This window comes from Muntiacus reevesi, chromosome 4 (genome assembly GCF_963930625.1).
Source record: "Muntiacus reevesi chromosome 4, mMunRee1.1, whole genome shotgun sequence".
Lineage (NCBI taxonomy): Eukaryota > Metazoa > Chordata > Mammalia > Artiodactyla > Cervidae > Muntiacus > Muntiacus reevesi.
In genome coordinates, this window is record NC_089252.1 from 113,637,537 (window position 1) to 113,657,869 (window position 20,333).

General features: G+C 47.2%; 1 protein-coding gene across 4 annotated transcripts in view; it reads right to left on the reverse strand.

Annotated features, from left to right (window-relative positions):
- LOC136166919 (phosphatidate cytidylyltransferase, mitochondrial) overlaps positions 1–20,333 on the reverse strand; it is a 49,384-nt gene that overhangs the window by 3,119 nt on the left and 25,932 nt on the right. For 2 of the 4 annotated variants that reach the window (XM_065933909.1, XM_065933906.1), the window contains 4 exons: positions 15,710–15,855; positions 6,462–6,627; positions 5,142–5,204; positions 4,943–5,062 (listed from right to left, as the gene is read on the reverse strand). In XM_065933909.1, the coding sequence (XP_065789981.1) occupies positions 4,971–5,062; positions 5,142–5,204; positions 6,462–6,627; positions 15,710–15,855 (467 nt within the window). In that variant the 3' untranslated portion in view covers positions 4,943–4,970. The remainder of the gene's footprint in view (positions 1–4,942; positions 5,063–5,141; positions 5,205–6,461; positions 6,628–15,709; positions 15,856–20,333) is intronic. The other 2 variants (XM_065933907.1, XM_065933908.1) reach the window with 2 other exon arrangements.

The following is a 20,333-nucleotide window of genomic DNA, read 5'->3' on the forward strand; positions in this document are numbered from 1 at the left end:
AAAAAAAAAAAAACTCTTCTGAGGTGGTTTTATTTCTAAAACGTTCAGGTTTAAATGATAAATACATCACCAGAAAACCTTCATTCTTATTCTTTTTATTGAAATAATAAGTTCTTCTTATTGAGATATGGAGGCACCAAAATATGGGGATAAAATGTTTAGTTATAAGACATGGGCAGGAGAGCAGAGTCAGCGATCCTTCCATCACGTTCAGGAAAGGGCTGGTGAGGACAAACGAGGGGCACGTTGGAATCCTTTTAGGAACAAGACTAAACCTGTTTCGTGAAAGCTGAATCTTTTGAAGCTACAGAGGTTAAGTAGGTATTTGACCCCCAAATGAGTTCTGATAGATCAGAAAATCAGACGGGGGGACAATAAAGCAAGAGGTTCTGAAAATTAAACTTGGCATGCTCTCCCGTGTTCCCTGACCTCCAGGAAGGGCGCCACCATCTCCCACTGCCCGAGTCACAAGCCCAGGAGCTGGGCCCCCTCCCGATGCCGTCTAGGCCCTGCCTCTCTGCCTCTCCCCGCAGCCCCGGGTCAGGGCCTGCCTCCTCGCCGGGCTGGCTGCGGCTGGGCTGACCGCTTTCCCAAGCAACAGCGGCACATCCCTCCGAGCTGCTCTCCAGTCTCCTGCTGCAGCAGTCTTCCGACGATCCTTCAGCAGCCTCCCTCCGCCTTCACTGAAACTCTGGATTCCCTTTCAGACTTTTAAGGGATTTCCGCTGTCTGGCTCCAGCTTGCTTCTCAGTCAAAACTACTAACCCCAGACCCATTTCTCTCCAAGCCCCCAACTCCAGCCCAAACAGTTCCACCTCCCTCTACGCAGATTAGAAACATGAGCGGCTACGGCTCTTGTTAGCAGGTTGAGCTGCGATACCATCTCCTGCTGCGGTGAAGGGAGGAGCCGGCCAGGAGCAGGGGACTCAACAGTGTCCACTGCCCTAAGCTGCTGCCCTGAGACCTTGAAGAGAATCGGGCCACTCCACTAACAGCACAGTTTAAGAAGTCAGCGTTACTTCCGTAGTAACCAACTCCCAGGCTAAAGGGGAAGAAAGTGTTTGGTTTTGTAAGTAGTTCTGTGCTCACCCTGGAGCATGGAGGTATCTGATGGTAGGGGAATTTCAGAGCACTAACACAGACAGAGGGCCAGACGACACGGGATACCTGCCATGTCACCCATCAAAGCCCACTGGAAAGGGTGCCCTCCCTGCTGCCATGGACGCCTGGCTTTTTTCCACCTTGTCTAGGAAGAGAGTGATACTTGGATCCAGACTTACTCAAGTTTATACAGCACCTACTAATGCTTTATAAAGGACATATTGGGTGCTCCCAGAACACCGTGAGCTGCATATTAGCATCCCCTCCATTTCAAGGAAGAAGGGCTGGTTAATATCCCAAGGTTACAGAGCAAAGGCATGAACCACAACTTCAAGCCAACGTCTTCTGATTGCAACCTTAGCTTAGCTCTCCTTGACTTTAACAGTACCGGAATACAGAAGTTCTTCAAGAGCTAGGGAGACCCTTCCTTCTTACTTGCAGAGGGGAGGAGTGGTAACGGCTACAAAGGAAGGTGACAGATCCACTGGCTGAAGACTGCACAGAGGCAGGATTCCAGAGGGTTCCGGATGAGGGACCCAGAAAAGCCAGGTGGAATGACAGACGTGATGATGACAGCAAGAAGACTTCTAAGAGCGGCGCTGGGGCTGGGGGTTCTGCAGCTTGCTGTGAAGTCAGAGGACAGGGAAAGAGCAAATCGGCCACTAGGGGCCTAAGGCTGCTAGTTTGCTCCAACTGGGGACCTGGGAAGGGACGAATGCTAGCTGAACGTGACAGTGCGATAGGGCTCGTTCTAAACAGAGGTCAGGGAACTTCTGGGTAATGAGACCAAAGGGGAAAGCCCAGCAGCCATGATAAGACGCTTTTATGTCCTAAGAGTTTTCACAACCCAGTGAGACAAGAATAATTGTCCCTATGAAATGAAAACTCAGAAAAATGAGCAACTTAGCCAAGTCACAGCAGTTAAGCTGGAATTTGAACCCCAGTCTCTGGGGCTCACAAAGCCCTGCCCTTGGCCCGGGCCGCCTTCAGCACAGCCCTCCACCACCATAAACCAAAGGAGCAGGGCCCAGGGGACGCAAACCTGGAGAGTGTGAAGAAGCGTACACCACGTCTCACAGTGCCGGCGGCCTCAGTGCAGGCTGCAGACGTGCTGTCACTCTGCTTCCACAACCCAAGCAGCCGCCTTCAGAGGGAGAGGCAGGCAAGCAGCGAGCCCGGGGAGTTGGGGAGTTGTCGGGGAGCAGCACTGAGCACTCCGCCAGTGGCCATCTGGGTTCCGGAAGCCGTGAGGGGATACCTACTGCCCTCTGCTGGCGACCAGGAAGAACAGGCAGAAAGAGGACCCAAGAGTCATTTCAGGCTGACGGGTCAAGAGATGATGAGGATGGACTTTTTAAAACCTTTTATTAGAGATAAATTCAAGACAGCATAATAAGCTCACAGGTATCTTCACCCAACTTCAACAACGTACCAACTCATGGCCAATCTCGAGTTACCACCCGCCCATGCGTACTTCCTTCCGACGTGTTTTCTTTCTTTTTTCCTTCTTTCACCTTTTCGTTTTATAGTTGAGCACAGCCGATTAATTAACAAGGTTGTGGGAGTTTCAGGTGGACAGCAATGGGACTCAGCCCAAACATGCTTTCTTCTGAAGCGAACCTCAGACATTGTCATTTTATCTGCAAATATTTTAGTATGCATTTCTTTTCTTAAGAAAGATTTGTGTATTTGGCTGCACAGGAGCCTCAGTTGTGGCATGCAGAATCTTTAGTTGCAGCATGTGGGATCTAGTTCCCTAAGAAGCGAACCTGGGCCTCTGGCATTGGGAGCACAGAGTCTCAGCCACTAGACCACCAGGGGAGTCCCTTAGTATGTATTCCTAAAGAAAATGATTGTTTAACCCCATAACACCATCATTATCATCACTAAAAAAAAAAAAAAAAAGAGTAAATCCAGTAGTTCCTTATAGCACAGGAAGCCAAAAACAAAGAGCCAAAGCACCCAGTCTCACCCAAGGAGGACCACGGTGAGGGAGCTGCAATCACGCAAAACACAGAGTGATGGCCTGAGCCACCCACACAAAGGAAAGCACCTCCACTCCAGCCCGGCCAGGATGAATCAGCAAGAAAACAGATCAAGTAAATATTCTGATTGGAAACGCAAAGCCACGCACCCCTGCGTGGCAGGAAGGTCTTCAGCTGAGTGGATCTGGCACCTGAGATACTAAACCTCTGCTGAGGGACTGAACCTTCCCGAAGACTCAGGAGGATGGAGCTTGGCTGTGTCCCCAGGCTGCTGGGGTGAGGCGTGAGGAGGCGTGAGCGTGCCCGCCTGGCAATCCCCACCCAGGGGTGAGGCTCAGGCTGGACGGTCACGCCTCCTGCAGGCTCCCTCCGTGCACTTCTCCCCTGCACTGTGGGCCCCACTTCTCCCCTGCACTGTGGGCCCGACGCGTGTCTGTCTCCTCTTAGAGGGCGAAGCCCCTGAAGGCAGGACGCTGTCGTGTTCACCTTGGAGTATCCTGCGTGGTGAGCCCCTGAGGGACGCTAGGTGGATGGCTGCATAAAGAGAGACTGAGTGAGAAAAGTCTGGCATCTGACAACACAAAGTGTCAGAAAGAATGGGGAAAGAAAAGAATTTTCATTTACCGCAGTGTGAAGGTTAACTGGTAAACCACTTTGGCAATCTGACAATATCCAAAGATACGTTCAAATGCTTAAGCCCATAAAGCAAAAACAGGATGTTTTAAATTTTAAAAAAAGGAATATTCAGAGAACAAAAAAAAAGTAGAGATACTAGAAATTAAAATAGCAAAAATAAAACAAGAATAGAAAAGCTGGAAACTATAGTTGAGAAAGCAAAGCAACAGAACAAACAGATTAAAAAAAGAAAAAACCCAAAGGACTCGTCTCAGAGGTCCAATATTTGAGTAAAAGGAGTTCCAGCAAGAGAAGAGAGAAAACAGATGGGAAGAAAGCATACAATACATTTTTTCCTATATTCTTATACTCTGAGTTTCCAAACTGGGCAAGAAGTATCCAGTATAACAGATAAAAACAGACTCACATCAAAATATGCCACTGAAAAACCTCAGAGTCCTGGGGGAAAAAGAAAACCTAAAAGGCTTCAAGAAAGAGCAAACACAAAGGATTAAGAATCAGAATGGCTGTGGACCTCAACAGCAGTCGGAGAAGTGAGATAACCAGAGCAGTGATACCAGAATTCTAAAGGACAATCACTTCTAGTCACCTGCCAAAGTCTCAGCCAGCCAGGTGGGAGGGTGACTAAAGACAGACCTGGCCACACACTGGCTCCAAATCTGCGTCCCCGGCACCCCGTCCCAGAAAGTGCCTGCATGGTGTGCTTCACCAAAGTGAGGCTATGCACCACGAGAATCAGGGGCGTGAGACACAAGGGTCTCTCCCACGAGACAGGTGATGACAACTCCACGGGAGAAGAAAGTTGTGCAGGGAAGGAGAAGTGTATCAGGCAGCTCAGCGATGAATCACAGTAACACAGCCAACAATGGCAACAGGAAGCCTTGGTCAGAGCTACGACACGACCACTGAGCAGAGAGAGAGGGATGGATGGATGGATGGACGGACATACCGATGTACAGACGTGTACGTGTGTCTCTGTGTGTGGTGGGGTAGCTGAATTCATAGACGCTGCCTAAAATTAAAAAGGAGAAGCAGCAATACCAGCTCATTATCCAGAGAACCAGCAGTGAAAACATAAATAAACCAGCAGGAGAGTCCGCAGGGGTTGTCTTTGGAGAGGAACAGCAGGGGCAGGGCAAAGTACTGCTGTTTTTGAAACAACGTCATGAGTAACTTTCAGAGACATAACAACTCCAGGGAAACCCTGCACTGTGGAGTACCTGGGCAGCCAAGGCTTCCCGCAGCACCTCAGGCCCCTAGGTTACAGCAGCGTCTGCCTGTCTGTATGTTCCTGCCGGGTCCTAGGCTAGGACCAGCAAAATTCAGCGTCTGACAAGTACCTGAAGGATGCAGATAAAACGTTACACTTTGGCCCGGAGCACAGGCCAGCAGGTGTGAGGTGTGCATTAAAACCCTTACCGGCAGTGAGAACGCCTTTGGTGCTCTGTCTGATGCTGGAAGGTCGCACGATGGCTGCGAGCCCTGCGAGGAAAAACCAGCAACGATGCCAAAAAGGCCAGATGTTAGTCATCTTAACACTGTGAAAACTCAAAACTAAGTATTCATTCCAGCTATCCAGTAACACCAGCAACTCGACCTCTGTCCCGGTGTCGAGCGGCGAAGGAAAAGGTTATCAGGACGGCCAGCCAGGAGGCCCGAGCTGTGTGTGAACCCAAGCAAACGAGCGCCCCTCTGGGTCTGGGCCGCCTCATCCTACAACCCACAGGGAGGACGGCTAGGTGACCCTCGAAGGGCGTTTTTTCACTTTAAACCTGCTTAAGCCTGCTGGCTCTCAACTCCAAGATGTGAGAAGATTGGGGGGAAAAACAAACACCAAACACCACACGTTTCTGTGTAGGAGGCAGCTCATCCTGCAACCAAGCAGAGCACTCCCCGGTGAGGACAGCGAGGGGTCCTTCAGGCCCTCAGAAAGGCAGGAGAGCCCACTCTGTGACGAGCACCACGTTAGAAAGAAAAACAACTGGGGTCGGGCCTCCACGTGTATCTTCAAGAGAGGCACCTGGTACCCTAAGCACATTCTGCCCGCGGGCGGGCCTCGCCTCGCAGCACCGCCATGGTGACCCGCGTCCTGCCAGGGCCGGCTACTCCCTGGGGAAGCTCCCTGGAAAAGGGTGAGCCAATTCCCATAACCATTTCCTTACTGTCTGAACCTGTAAATACCTGTAACACCTCAAACACCTCAAAAGTCAGTGAACCTCTGAGGCTCAGGCTCAGATCTGGGGCTCACCCTCGGGAGGATTTGGGGACATACTGGGGATAACGTGTGGAAAGTTTTGGGTGCTGGATCGAGAGCATCCACACGAGACACACCGAGGGGGCATGGGCCCAGGAGAGCAGTGTTCTTGATGTTACAAGAGCATTAAAAACGTCACCAGTCTCCTCCTTCCTCAGACCACCATGGAGAACAAAGCCACGTCTTTGCAGTAACTCCTGAAAGTTATGGTTTTGGACCAAAAGAAGTATTGTTTTCCTCTCTGACAGTGATTTAGGACCCAGGGGTCTGAAAATAGAAGGAATTTCAGCACCCTACTTCAAACAAATGAGAATTTAGGCTGGGAAAACCCCCAGACTGTCAGCGCTTTCTTTTTCCTAGAGGCAGTCTCTCTCTCCATCTCTAGGCTAGAAAGAAAGAACGGACCCATCTCAGCCACAAAGTTTGCGTCCCTCCTCTCCCGACCCCCAGTCAGCACTTCCTCCCTATCAGATTCAAGCACGTACCTAGACGCACCACGTCGCCACAGTCGGGGTCATGAGCAACTTGGAATAAAGTCTCTTCCACATCTCTGTTTTTTCCAGGAGGGTCCATAATATGATTTATTTGCTGCTGTAAGGTTTTGGGCAATGTCATTAGCTGAGTGAATTGTCCTTCTGGGCTTTTATCGATCTAAGGGAAAAAAAAAAGTTTATGTCTATGGAAGTGCTTTGATTGCTATAAACAGTCAAAAACACAAGGCTTCTCCTTAAAACCACACAAAGCGAATATGAACTCACGTTCCAGACTAGCCAGTGTGCTAAGGAGACTTTCTCCTTTCTGAAACCGAATGCCTAAATGTTTAGGAGTCTCAGTTCCTTCAAACAAGCCAATCCTTTTCCTATAATATTCTGTTTGTACCTAAGAATAGAAATTTCTTTCAAGAATCGATTTGTGACTCTCAGTTCAAAAAATTTTTTCTATTTGTCCTAAATCCAGTAGTTAAGGAAAGTGAAGATTCAGGTAAAACTGACACCCCAGCAAATCAAGCACTCATTTTAAACACAGGGACACAGAGTAACATGGCCAGGATCACACAGCCAGTCAGAGAGTGGGATCTGAACTTGTGTCTCCTGTCTGAACTGTAGGAACAAACTGATGACAGAGACCAACCTTTATTCACCTTTAATCCCTTGGCACATAGTAGGTACTGAAAAAACAGTGGCTGAATAAGGGAATGAATAACTGTACCAATAAATCTTAGTTGTCTTTATTTCTCAAACAACAGTAAGTTACACCAACGGTTTTTGTTCCTAAAGTATTCTACAATATATCAAGTTTAAAGATAAACACAGAAATAAAACATAGGTAAAACTATGCATTAGACTTTACTTGGACACCTTCAGATCAAAATTTAGCCACAAAGCTGGGTCCACACCCAGCTTCCCTAACTCCTAGTCTAATATACTTCATGGAACTAAATTTTTCCAAAATCGCATAAACATCGACTGCCTGCCAAGGTGAGAAGCCTTATCAGCGCCCTCAACAGCTCATCACATTATTCTCCCAGTAACAATGTCTTATATTCTTTTAACAAGTGTTTAGGTTTCAACTTGAAGAGAATGGTAAGAAACAATATTAGACAAAAGAATGTATTCAGTTTTAGATTCAGATTTTTCAGATATAACCATCCTTCTTAATAATCAGAATTCATGCATTCTACCATTTTTTTCATTAAACAAATATTTATTGAGCACATGTCTAATGTCTGGATTTTCTAGTTTTATCTATAAAGTCTTTGCAGAAAAGAATAAAATGCTATTAATTAGAGGCTCCACTAAGGTGAAGGGTTTCTTTAACCTAAATGTTTTATCTTAATCATTGAAATGTTCCTAAATTCACAGGATTCAATCTCCACTTATCTTGAGCTAGATAAATGACCCAAAAATGTGAATATTCTGTAAAATATGCTAGAAATGACATTTATAGACTCATATTTTGGGGCCGACTATTGATTAGTCAATAGGATCTTACATTTCTGTAAGTCTTTACCTATGAAACTTCCAGGAATTTTAGAGATGCCAAAATGGCTTGAATAATATGAGGAATCAGGAAAATAGTATTTGCCACTGCTTTCTCTTGAAGAAACAAATGCACTGGAGTTTTTGTTTGAAAGTATGTTTAAAAACAAAATATTAGGTGACACGTTCAAAGAAGTTGCAAAATTCTAATCACTCTTACTCTTTAGTTCTCATTAAAACACGAATGTGAAAGCATTCAGTTAAATTATGAGTCACAATGCATTTTAACAGAAGATGTGGAAAAGACCACCTGTTGTATCACGCCCTTTACAGAAGAGTCTGGAACAGGCAAATCCATGGAGCAGAGAGTAGCTCAGTGGCTGCCTGGGGGAGGGGAAGCTAGGGACTGCTAGTGGCAATGGAGCTTCTTTTCGGAGTGATGAAAATATTCTAAAATCAGATAGTAGTGGTGGTTGCACCCCTCTGTGAAGAGACTAAAAACCACCAAATTTTATGCTATGTAAATTATATCTCAACAAGGCTGTGGTTTTAAAAAGCAGATACCGTCATATGACAACGGCTGCTGTGCTGCACCAATCAGATCCTGCTTCAGGGCCAAGGTACTCATTCTGCTACCTGCTGGTTTGGCTGACTCCCTCTCTCAGAGTCCCTCCCAGGACTGGATACAGGAGCTGTAGCCAGGGGAGCTGTCTGTTTCCAAAGACTGGAAAATGCAGGGATATGAAGGCCTGGCCTTCCTCCGAGTAGGGACGGCTCAGAAGGGCCACCAAGTTCCACAGTGCCAGCACCTGATCAGTCAGATGATGTCTTTGTTTCAAAACTCCCCAATCCTGATCCTACACAATTGGCACCAAGAGCAGTTCTGGAAAGCATACTCTTCAGATGGCACACTGAAGTCGTCCCGATGAAGAAGGCCAGGTGGAAGCCTCTGAAGCTGCCATTTTCACCCTCTGGCCAAAAGAGCAATGAAGAAATAAAACCATGCCCCAGGAGAAATGGCAGAGGCTGATGTCACATGTAGACCTAAAGGATGCAAGGTGTGATGTTTCACTGTATACGTCAACTTGGCTGGGCTATAGGGCCCAGTTGCTTGGTCAAACTTTAGTCCAGATGCTACTGTAAAGGCATCTTTTTAGATGTAATTCACATTTAAGCCAGTAGACACTGAATAGCAGAAGACCCCTTTTAATGTGGACACAGTTCATCCTGTCAGTTGAAGACCTTGTGAAGAAAGACTAGAGTTTCCTGAGGCAGAAGAAGGTCTGCCTCCAGACTGCCCTTGGACTCAAGAGAACAGGAGGCTCCTCCCTGGGTCTCCAGCTTGACCTGCAAATTTCAAAGCTGCCGACCCTCGCCATGGAGTGAGCTCATTATTTTGTGTAACCTCATGTTGGTCCACTGCATCAACGACATGTCGCTCTGTCACCTGGAGAGCAGTAGGGGCAAGGACATGGGCGGCCTTGGTAGATGTATGCACTCCAGACGGTAAAAGAAAAACTCCATGAAGTCTGAAGAGCCCAACGCAGCAGGGAGGCTTTTAGGAATCAAGAGATCTGGAGCATGCTGGGACATCCTCTCCAAAGTAAAGATCAACTGAGGAAATCTCTACCTCTCACCACGAAGAAAGAATTGTGCTGACAGGCCTCTTCAGGTTTCGAGGAAAGATAATGCAGACATACAACGAACAGGATGCGCGCGCGCACTCTTTCTCTCTCTCTCTATATATATATGTATAAATATATATACATGAAAAAACATTTAGAGGGAAATAAAAATTCCACAGATGTGTTGGAGGATCAATTTAAAAAATTATTCTGGAAAGCAGAACAAAAAAACTAAAGAAACAGGAATGAGGGGGAAAAAACAACCAAACAAGGAGGTCCAACAACTAATAGGAATTCTAGGAAAAAAAATGAAAACAATGGATATGAAGGAATGGTAGAAAAGAATTTCTAGAATGATTTTCTAGAATTGAACATCGTGTGTGTCTGCAACAGAGCCACGAAGTGCCAGAATAACATATAAAAACCACGGGAGTTTCCCGATGGCTCAGTGGCGAGTACACCCCACTGCAGGGGCACAGGTCCCACCCCTGGCCAGGGAACACGCCCGTAAGATGCATGGCGTGACAATGGCAGCAATAATGATGAAAAAACATACACAAGGCAAAGGCAAGCCATCATGAAATTTAAGAATACTGGGAAAAAAGGAAAAAATACTGAGCAACAACAGAGAGATAAAAAAGGTCACAACCAAAGGATAGGGGATCTGCACACTGTTGGACCTTTCTTTCTTTCTTTCTTTTCTTAATATTTTGGCTGTGCCCCACAGCGTGTGGAACCCTAGTTCCCCAACCAGGGGTCAAATCCATGTAGGGTCAAATCTCTGCATTGCAAGGTGATTTTTAACCAGGGGACCACCAGGGAAGTCCCTGTTGGATTTTTTAGTGCAACAGAAGAAACTAGAAGAAATAAAGACATAACTTAAAAAAACTTCTAAGGGAAAATTACTTCCAGCCTAGAATCTGATGTCTAACCTAAACCCAACCATCAGTTTAAGGGTAGAATTTGCAGATGTACAGGATCTCAAAAAATTTACCTCCTTCACCAAGTACACATTTTAGTACTTATAAGTATACACTGTGAAAGAGGAAAAGTTCAAGAAAACCAAAAATTAGCCAAAGGAGAGGGGAAGAAATTCTCAGGTGACAATGAAACAAAGCTCCGGAGAAGAGCTGTGCAGCATGTCTAGAAAACAGCCAGTCACGAAAGGGAACAGGGCACACAGGTCTCCAGGAAGAATGCCCCCAGGAAAAGTAAGAAACAGAGAGAGCACCCGATATGTTTGTCTACAACATAAGGTGTTTCATAGATTTGTAGGAGAGTTTGAGGGTGAATTAGTTACAGGTATGTACAAAATACGAGACCTTTTAGAACCAACACCAAAAGAAGATGTCCTTTCCATCACAGGGGACTGGAATGCAAAAGTAGAAAGGCAGGAGACAGTTGGAGTAACAGGCAAGTCTGGCCTTGGAGTACAAAATGAAGCAGGGCAAAGGCTAACAGAGTTCTGCCAAAGAACGTACTGGTCATGGCAAACACCCTCTTCCAACAAACAAAAGACGACTCTACACATGGACATCACCAGACCGTCAATACTGAAGTCAGATGGATTATATTCTTTGTAGCCAAAGTTGAAGAAGCTCTATACAGTCAGCAAAAACAAGACCTGGAGCTGACTATGGCTCAGATTATCAACTCGTTATTGCAAAATTCAGATTTAAATTGAAGAAAGTAGGTAAAACCACTAGGCCATTCAGGTATGACCTAAATCAAATCATTTTATGATTATACAGTGGAAGTGAGAAATGGATTTAAGGGACTACATCTGATAGACAGAGTGCCTGAAGAACCAAAACTATCCCCAAGAAAAATAAATGCAACAGAGCAAGATGGTTGTCTGAGGAGGGCTTACAAATAGCTGAGAAAAGAAGAGAAGCGAAAGGCAAAAGATAAAGGGAAAGATATACCCATCTGAATGCATGGTTCCAAAGAATAGCAAGGAGAGGTAAGAAAGCCTTCTGCAGTGATCAATGCAAAGAAACAGGAAAACAACAGAATGGGAAAGACCAGAAATCTCTTCAAGAAAATCAGAGATACCAAGGGAACATTGCATGCAAAAATGGGCACAATAAAGGACAGAAATGGTAAGGAACTAGAAGAAGCAGAAGAGATTAAGGAGAGGTGGCAAGAATACATGGAAGAACTGTACAAGAAAGGTTTTAATGACCAAGATAATCCAGATAACCCAGACCATGGTGTGGTCACTCACCTAGAGTCAGACATCCTGGATGTGAAGTCAAGTGGGCCTTAGGACGCATTATAACAAAGCTAGTGAAGGTGATGAAATTCCAGCTGAGCTATTTCAAATCCTAAAAGGTGATGCTCGTGAAGTGCTACACTCAATATGCCAGCAAATTTGGAAAACTCAGAAGTGGCCACAGGACTGGAAAAGGTCAGTTATCATTCCAATCCCAAAGAAAGGCAATGCCAAAGAATGCTCAAACTATCACACAATTGTATTCATTTCACACAAAAGCAAAGTAATGCTCGAAATTCTCCAAGTGAGGCTTCAACAGTATCTGAACCAAGAACTCCCAGATGTCCAAGCTGCATTTAAAAAAGGCAGAAGAACCAGATATCAAATTGTCAACATCTGTTGGAGCATAGAAAAAGCAAGAGAGTTCCAGAAAAACATCTACTTCTGCTCTATTGACTATACTAAAGCCTCTGACTGTATGGATCACAACAAACTGTGGAAAATTCTTACACACGGAAATACCAGACCACCTTACCTGCCTCCTGAGAAATCTGTATGCAGGTCAAGAAGCAACAGTTAGAACCAGACATGGACCAATGGATTGGTTCACAATTGGGAAAGGAGTACGTCAAGGCTGTATATTGTCACCCTGCTTATTTAACTTATATGCAGAGTACATCATGCGAAATACTGGGCTGGATTAATCATAGCTGGAATCAAGATTTCGGGGAGAAATATTACTAACCTCAGATATGCAGATGACACCACCCTTATGGCAGAAAGCAAAGAGGAACTAAAGAGTCTTTTGATGAAAGTCAAAGAGGAGAGTGAAAAAGCTGAGTTAAAATTCAACATTCAAAGCACTAAGATCATGGTATCCCATCTCATCACTTTCTGGTAAATAGGGAAACAATGGAAACAGTGACAGACTTTTATTTTCTTGGGCTCCAAAATCACTGCAGATGGTGACTGTAGCCATGAGATTAAAAGACGCTTGCTCCTTGGAAGAAAAGCTATGACAAAACCTAGACAGCATATTAAAAAGCAGAGACATTACTTTGCCAACAAAGGTTCATCTAGTCAAAGCTATGACTTTTTCAGTAGTCATGTAGAGATGTGAGAGTTTCACCATAAAGAAGGCTGAGCACCAAAGAACTGATGCTTTTGAGCTGTGGTGCTGGCAAAGACTCTTGACAGTCCCTTGGACCGCAAGGAGATCAAACTAGTCCATCCTAAAGGAAATCAGTCCTGAATATTCATTGGAAGGACTGATGCTGAAGCTAGAGCTTTAATACTTTCATCATGTGATGCAAACAGCCAGCTCATTGGAATAGACTCTGATGCTGGGAAAGAGTGAGGGCAGGAGGAGAAGGGGGTCAGCAGAGGATGAAATGGTTGGATGGCATCACTGACTCAATGCATGTGAGCTTGAATACACTCAAGGAAACTCACAGTGAAGGGCAGGGAAGCCTGGAGTGCTGTGGTCCATGGGGTTGCAAAGAGTCAGACATGACTTAGCGACTGAACAACAAGGCAGAAACCAAGGAAGTCGGAAAAAATGGAATGATTAACTCCAAGAAAAACAAAGTTGTACTGGAAACTAAATTTCACAGTAGTGTATCTCAGCAATGAAGAAAGCCAGTTGTCCTAATAAAGTAAATATTGACTATTAATTTAAAATTATATAATAATTATGCATACATGCATGCTCAGTCACTTCAGTTGTGTCCAACTCTTTTCAATTCCATGGACTAGAGCTGTCTAGGCTCCTCTGTCCATGGGATTCTCCAGGGAAGAGTGCTGGAGTGGGTTGCCATGCCCTCCTCCAGGGGATCTTCCTGATCCAGGGCTCGAACTCGGGTCTCCAGTATTGCAGGTGGATGGATTCATTTTCCCAGATGAACCATCTGGGAAGCCCATGTAATAACTATGTATGGAGCACAGGTGAGTGGTGGTGGGGAGAGACAGGGAGAAAAAGAGACAGAGCATGAAAGAGTGTGTGTGTGTGGATGGAATGCATGACAGTAAAAAATCCTCATGTTCCATAAACAACAGCAAAAAAAGTACAAAACTTTTTAAAAAATCAAGAAATAACAGTCAAATCATGTTACTTGTAAATACGGAAGTAAACACCAGGAGAATCAGTGAAGGAGGTGAAAGCAGTTGCTCTGGGAAGTAGCACAGACAAGCAGGAAGGTGTGCAGGACAGACTGCTGTTTTTTGTTCAAAACCTTGGGGTATCATCTGGTTTTTAAAGTGTGCAGGCATCACTTTGAGAAAAGTAAAAATTAAAAACAAAAAATCTCAATCTAAAGGAAACACGGCAAAATCTGTTAAACAGAGTGGTGGGTTTTCTGGGCATTCATGGTATTCTCCAATGTTACATTTAAAATAATCCTATTTTTTAAAGTTTCCTTTCACGCTGCTGGGCATACACACTGAGGAAACCAGATCTGAAAGAGACACGTGTACCCCAGTGTTCATCGCAGCACTGTTTATAATAGCCAGGACATGGAAGCAACCTAGATGTCCATCGGCAGACGAATGGATAAGAAAGCTGTGGTACATATACACAATGGAATATTACTCAGCCATTAAAAAGAAAACATTTGAATCAGTTCTAATGAGGTAGATGAAACTGGAGCCCATTATACAGAGTGAAGTAAGCCAGAAAGAAAAACACCAATACAGTATACTAATGCATATATATAGAATTAAGAAAGATGGTAACGATAACCCTGTATGTGAGACAGCAAAAGAGACACAGATGTACTGAACAGTCTTTTGGACTCTGTGGGAGAGGGCGAGGGTGGGATGATATGGGAGAATGGCACTGAAACATGTAAATTATCATACGTGAAATGAATCACCAGCCCAGGTTCTATGCATGATACAGGGTGCTTGGAGCTGGTGCACTGGGATGACCCACAGGGATGGGAGGGGAGGGAGGTGGGAGGGGGGTTCAGGAAGGGGAACACATGTACACCCATGGTGGATTCAAGTCAACGTATGGCAAAACCAATACAATGTTGTAAAGTAAAATAAATAAATTAAAAAAAAGATATACAGTTGGTCAAATGGCACATAAAAAAAAAATAAAGTTTCCTTTCAGTTCTAGAAATACCATTAATTTGTTATTCAACATGGTATTAATTGCCCATATTATGTGGAAAAGAAAGAGCATTTAAAAAGTAGAATGGAGTTATCTTAAAGATAAAAAACCATGATTCTTATAGTTTAAAAAGTCTTAAATCCAAGTTACATTTCTCAAAGGAGGGGCTCTTTTTTATTTTCAAAAAACTTAGTATTTTTTTGAAAAGTGCCTTGAAAGAAAGTTTTGTCTGCTATGTCAAAAGTCCCAAGACACAGTACATGTAACAAGTGGGGGAAAAACAAGCTTCAGAATAACATATATGAATACATTTATGTAAAATAAAACCAAATGAAAAAGATCAAACTGCTTCATACATGTGTATACATGTACAAATACACATAGAAGTACGTGCAATGAGATCTGGAAGCAAACACACCAACCTGTTAATAAGACTACCTCTAGGAGGCAGATGGGTTTGGAGGCAAAAAGAAGGTAATTTCAGAGTCTGTTTTCATTTGTGTCTGATTAATAATTAATATACGTAGCAATTAGTTCAAATGGCACAAAAGACACACATGGTGAAGACCGGTCCCCACCCCCGGCCTCATGTCAGCCCCAGTCCCCTTCTCCAGAGGCATCCTCCTGTCACCAGTTTCTTATGTTACCTTTTAGCCTTATTTCAAATACACAGAGAACATGTTTACACACAAAACGCACTTTCTATGAATACATCACGTCACTGGTCATACTGCTCACCCTACTTTCCCCCTAAACGGGCTCCTGCCTCAGGACGGACCATGCTGTCCCTCCCACCGCTCACCTCCAGGCTGCCCTGCTGGGCCTTGTACACCACCTGGGGGCTCTCCTGCAGAATGCTGCCGTACAGCTCCCGGAAGTGGGCCATGTTGGGCTTCACGATATTCAACACTTTTGCCTTATCCTCTCCAACCACCATCCGAAAGTCACCTGGTTAAAACAAATACAAAGCCAGTTTTGCACTGCGACTCCAGACTCTGCCCCGTGGACTGCAGGCCCCCAAAGGACCTGTGAACCAAAGCCCCCCTGGGACACGCACCAGTTCAACCTGGCGGGATCTCGCTCTCGAAACAGTGGCTTTTTCACCTTCAGGACGTGAACACAGCACCCAGGAACGCAGGCACTTGCTTGGGGGAAAACAGAGCCTCTCAAATCACAAAGCCGGCGCGCCAGTTAAAATATACTGACGTACAGAAGGAAGTCACCCTGAGAGTATATGCACTTGTTTTTCCGATGCTGAAGCTTCTCTATTTATAAACTTTCATCTTGTTAACAAAACCCGGCCTGTGACCAATCAGAGACGGGAGCTGTGTGTATCTCGTCCTCGGTGCTCACTCAGCTTGGCCCTGCCTGCTGCGTTTGTATGAGGGCTTTTGAGGTGCTCTGTGAATATAAATAACCTTATTATATGTGATAAGGCAAAGTTTACATTTAGGACAAACTTTAAAGCTGATATAACTTTAAAAAGTTGCAAGTGGTGAACTGCCGATCTAGAGAAGCTAGAGGCAGCAAGGCCTCCTCCTGGGGACAGAGGCGCTGATGGCCGCCCTCCTGAGGAGCTCACTCCACCCGCGACTACTCCGCTGCTGGCCAGGGCCATCTTGGCGTCCTCCGTCCAGCCCGTCAGCACCAGCCTGCTATCCAGTGGTCCGGAACCGCCACAGGCCCTGCAGCCAGTCACCCGTGGACAAGCCCCCACCACCGGCAGGCCAGCAGCCACCGCACAGGCAGCTGCGCATGCCCAGAAGCGAGTCCTGCTTATGCGCATGCCCAAAGCCAGCCCCGCCTACACACGTGCCCAGAAGCCAGCCCCCGTCTACGCGCTTGCCCAGAAGTCAGCCCCGCCTAAACACGTGCCCAGAAGCCAGCCCCGCCTACGCGCATGCCCAGAAGCCAGCCCCGCCCCAACAGAAGGGCCCTCGTCGCCGATACAGGGACCCCCCTGGAGCAGGGAGCTCTGGTGAGCGAAGGGGCCCGCCGCTGGGCCCACAGGGCAGCTCCGACATTAGGCCATAATTGTTGGAAAAATTAACAGATACCCAACAGTAAGTATGTACCTCTGTGAGGAGTAAAATGCACTGGATTTTTAGGCTTCAAAGGACCAACACGCCCTGCAATTCAGTAGAAGGCGTGTGGGGAGTACACACTTTGGAGAAGACCCACAGGCAGCCTCTGGACTGACCTGTGAGACGAGGCGGGGACTGGTTAGGGCAGTGAGCTCGAGTGCGTCCTGTCCGAACAAGAGACAGCGTTTTCCCACTGTTTACACAGTTACACACGAGGACGACTGCGAGTGAGAGGGTAGAGAAACTGGTTCTCTCAGGTAATGCCCTTGACTTTGCACACTGCTACAGTCCTTCTGGAAGCTCTGACTGACGAAGCCTCATCTCTGGAGAGAGAGCCCCAAGCCCCAAACCCACACCGAGGCCAGGAGGTGAAGCTCACTGAAGGTCTGGGTCATCGTCCTACCTCGTCTGTCCACACGGCCGTCCCCTCAGGTAGGCACTGCCCCTCCCCCTGTGGCAGGAAGGGGACGGGGACATGGGGACGACGGAACCAGCCTGAGGCCTCCCAGGAAGCCAGTGAACACCCTCCACACACACACGACTGTTCACTAAAGCATGATTTACAGCGCCGAAATCCTGGCAGCAACCAAATGTCCCTCAGCAGGGGAGCAGTGCACCCACACCGACCACGGACCACGGACCACCCACACCGACCACGGACCACCCACACCGACCACGGACCACAGACCACGGACCACCCACACCGACCACGGACCACGCACACCAACCACGGACCACAGACAACCCACATTGACCACGGACCACCCACACTGACCACGGACCACCCACACTAACCACGGACCACCCACACCAACCACGAACCAGGGCATGCCCACACCAACCACAGACCACAGACAACCCACATTGACCACGGACCACCCACACTGACCACGGACCACCCACACCGACCACGGACCACCCACACCGACCACGGACCACCCACACCGACCACAGAGCACCCACACCAACCATGGACCACCCACACCAACCACAAACCAGGGCATGCCCACACCAACCACGGACCACCCACACCGACCACGAACCAGGGCATGCCCACACCAACCACGGACCACGGAGCACCCACACCAACCACAGACCACAAACACCAACCACGGACCACGGACCACCCACACCAACCACGAACCACCCACACAAACCACAGACCACCCACACCGACCACGGACCACCCACACGGACCACGGACCACCCACACCAACCACGAACCAGGGCATGCCCACACTGACCACGGAGCACCCACACCAACCACGAACCAGGGCATGCCCACACCAACCACAGACCACAGACAACCCACATTGACCACGGACCACCCACACTGACCACGGACCACCCACACCGACCACGGACCACCCACACCGACCACGGACCACCCACACCGACCACAGAGCACCCACACCAACCATGGACCACCCACACCAACCACAAACCAGGGCATGCCCACACCAACCACGGACCACCCACACCGACCACGAACCAGGGCATGCCCACACCAACCACGGACCACGGAGCACCCACACCAACCATAGACCACAAACACCAACCACGGACCACGGACCACCCACACCAACCACGAACCACCCACACAAACCACAGACCACCCACACCGACCACGGACCACCCACACGGACCACGGACCACCCACACCAACCACGAACCAGGGCATGCCCACACTGACCACGGAGCACCCACACCAAACAGACCACCCACACCAACCACAGACCGGGGGCACACCCACACTGACCATGGATCAGGGCTCACCCACTAAGAGTTACAGGAACCACACACCGAGATAGAAAATGACCACGGAATAATGTGCAGCTGAGAAGACAGGACACAAAAGTACCAGAAGGAAACAACTGTTTAAAAAAAAAAAAGACAAAAGACTGTTTTAAATGGCTATGCTTGCTCTAATGAGAGACACATTTGCTGCGGGCTCTTTAAAGGCACGTGCTCCGCATCTGCCGTCTCGTTTACGGCTGCCAAGCCTCACGAGGAAGGTGCAGATTACCCTCAGCCTCACGGACGAGGACAAGGAGCGACCACCTGCCCCAGGCCCGGCCACCTCTCAGGTCAGGGCAGTGACATTTCAGGTGCCAGCCTCACTTCACTCTGTAATTCTCCCCTGTGATTCCCCCGCTCCCTCACTTCTGTAACGCTGGCTCACTGCCTCTAGCGTTCTGAAGTAAGTTCATGGATGCACAGACATGCTGTCCCAGCAAATGTGAATGGAGAGGCAGTTGGGTTGACTTTCAATGGTGTATATACCCTCATGCTTTCATTCACAGCCTATAAATGTTTTCTGTTTCTCCCTGAAGGGATGGAATGTCATCAAACTCTGAGTCTCACACAGCTGGCTCAGAACTGAAGGATCAGTCTGCACCACTGTCGAGTTCTAAATGTTTATGGCACCGCCTCACCTCCTGTCCGTTTAACAAACAAAAGCTCTTACATTTTAGACAGTAACTTTCTGAGAGAGGGAGTATATTTTACCAAAATTTAAAGGCAAATGATCCAAACCTTCCCCAAACAACAACTGCCGGCCACCATGGAAGGAGCTGGGAAACATTAAGGAATTTCTGGGGACAGGGACCAAGGCATGTTCGTCCCTGTGACCCCAGCTCTTCTCCCGCTGCCTGGCACATGAAGGTAGATCCATAAATGTCTGCTGAACTGGATTTCTCCAACTGCTGTGCAGCAGAACCAGCTCAGCCACGGGGAACAGAAAGCAAGTGGGCTTATCGCCTGCTGCTTCAGAACAAAGTGAATAAAATTGTGGACACAGCATGAACCAGCATCTGATCCTAAGAATCAATTTTTCTTACCTCCGCAGATGCACTCGCAACAAAACACAGAGACTGAGAAAAACTGACTGCTGACTCATACTTTATGGGAGTTTAACTCTTAACTGCCCAAGCCAGAGAACAGCCTGTCTAATGCAATGGCTAGACAAAAGGGAATCTCTCCTTGACCTGGAATAAAACAAACTCAGAGGTTCCGTCTGGACCTGGCCTGCTCTATGATTCCAGCACGTCCCCAGCGGTCAGGGCCCTTATTACGAACATAGGGGTGTTGAGTGGAAAGGCCCTGGCTCTCCGGTCTGGACATATCCCTGGGTGGCTGGGGGGTGAGTTACTTAACCTTTCTCAATCAGTTTCCTTCTCTGCAAAATGGCTGTAACAGTCACGCTAACCTCCCAAGACTGCCTTTAGGTTTCCGTGATTAAGGTATTAGAGGATGCTCTGTCCACAGTGAGGCAGACATCACTGCTGTCATGATGTGTATGGGAGGGGCAGGGCAGAGGGTGCAGGAAGCCCTGGGTCTCTA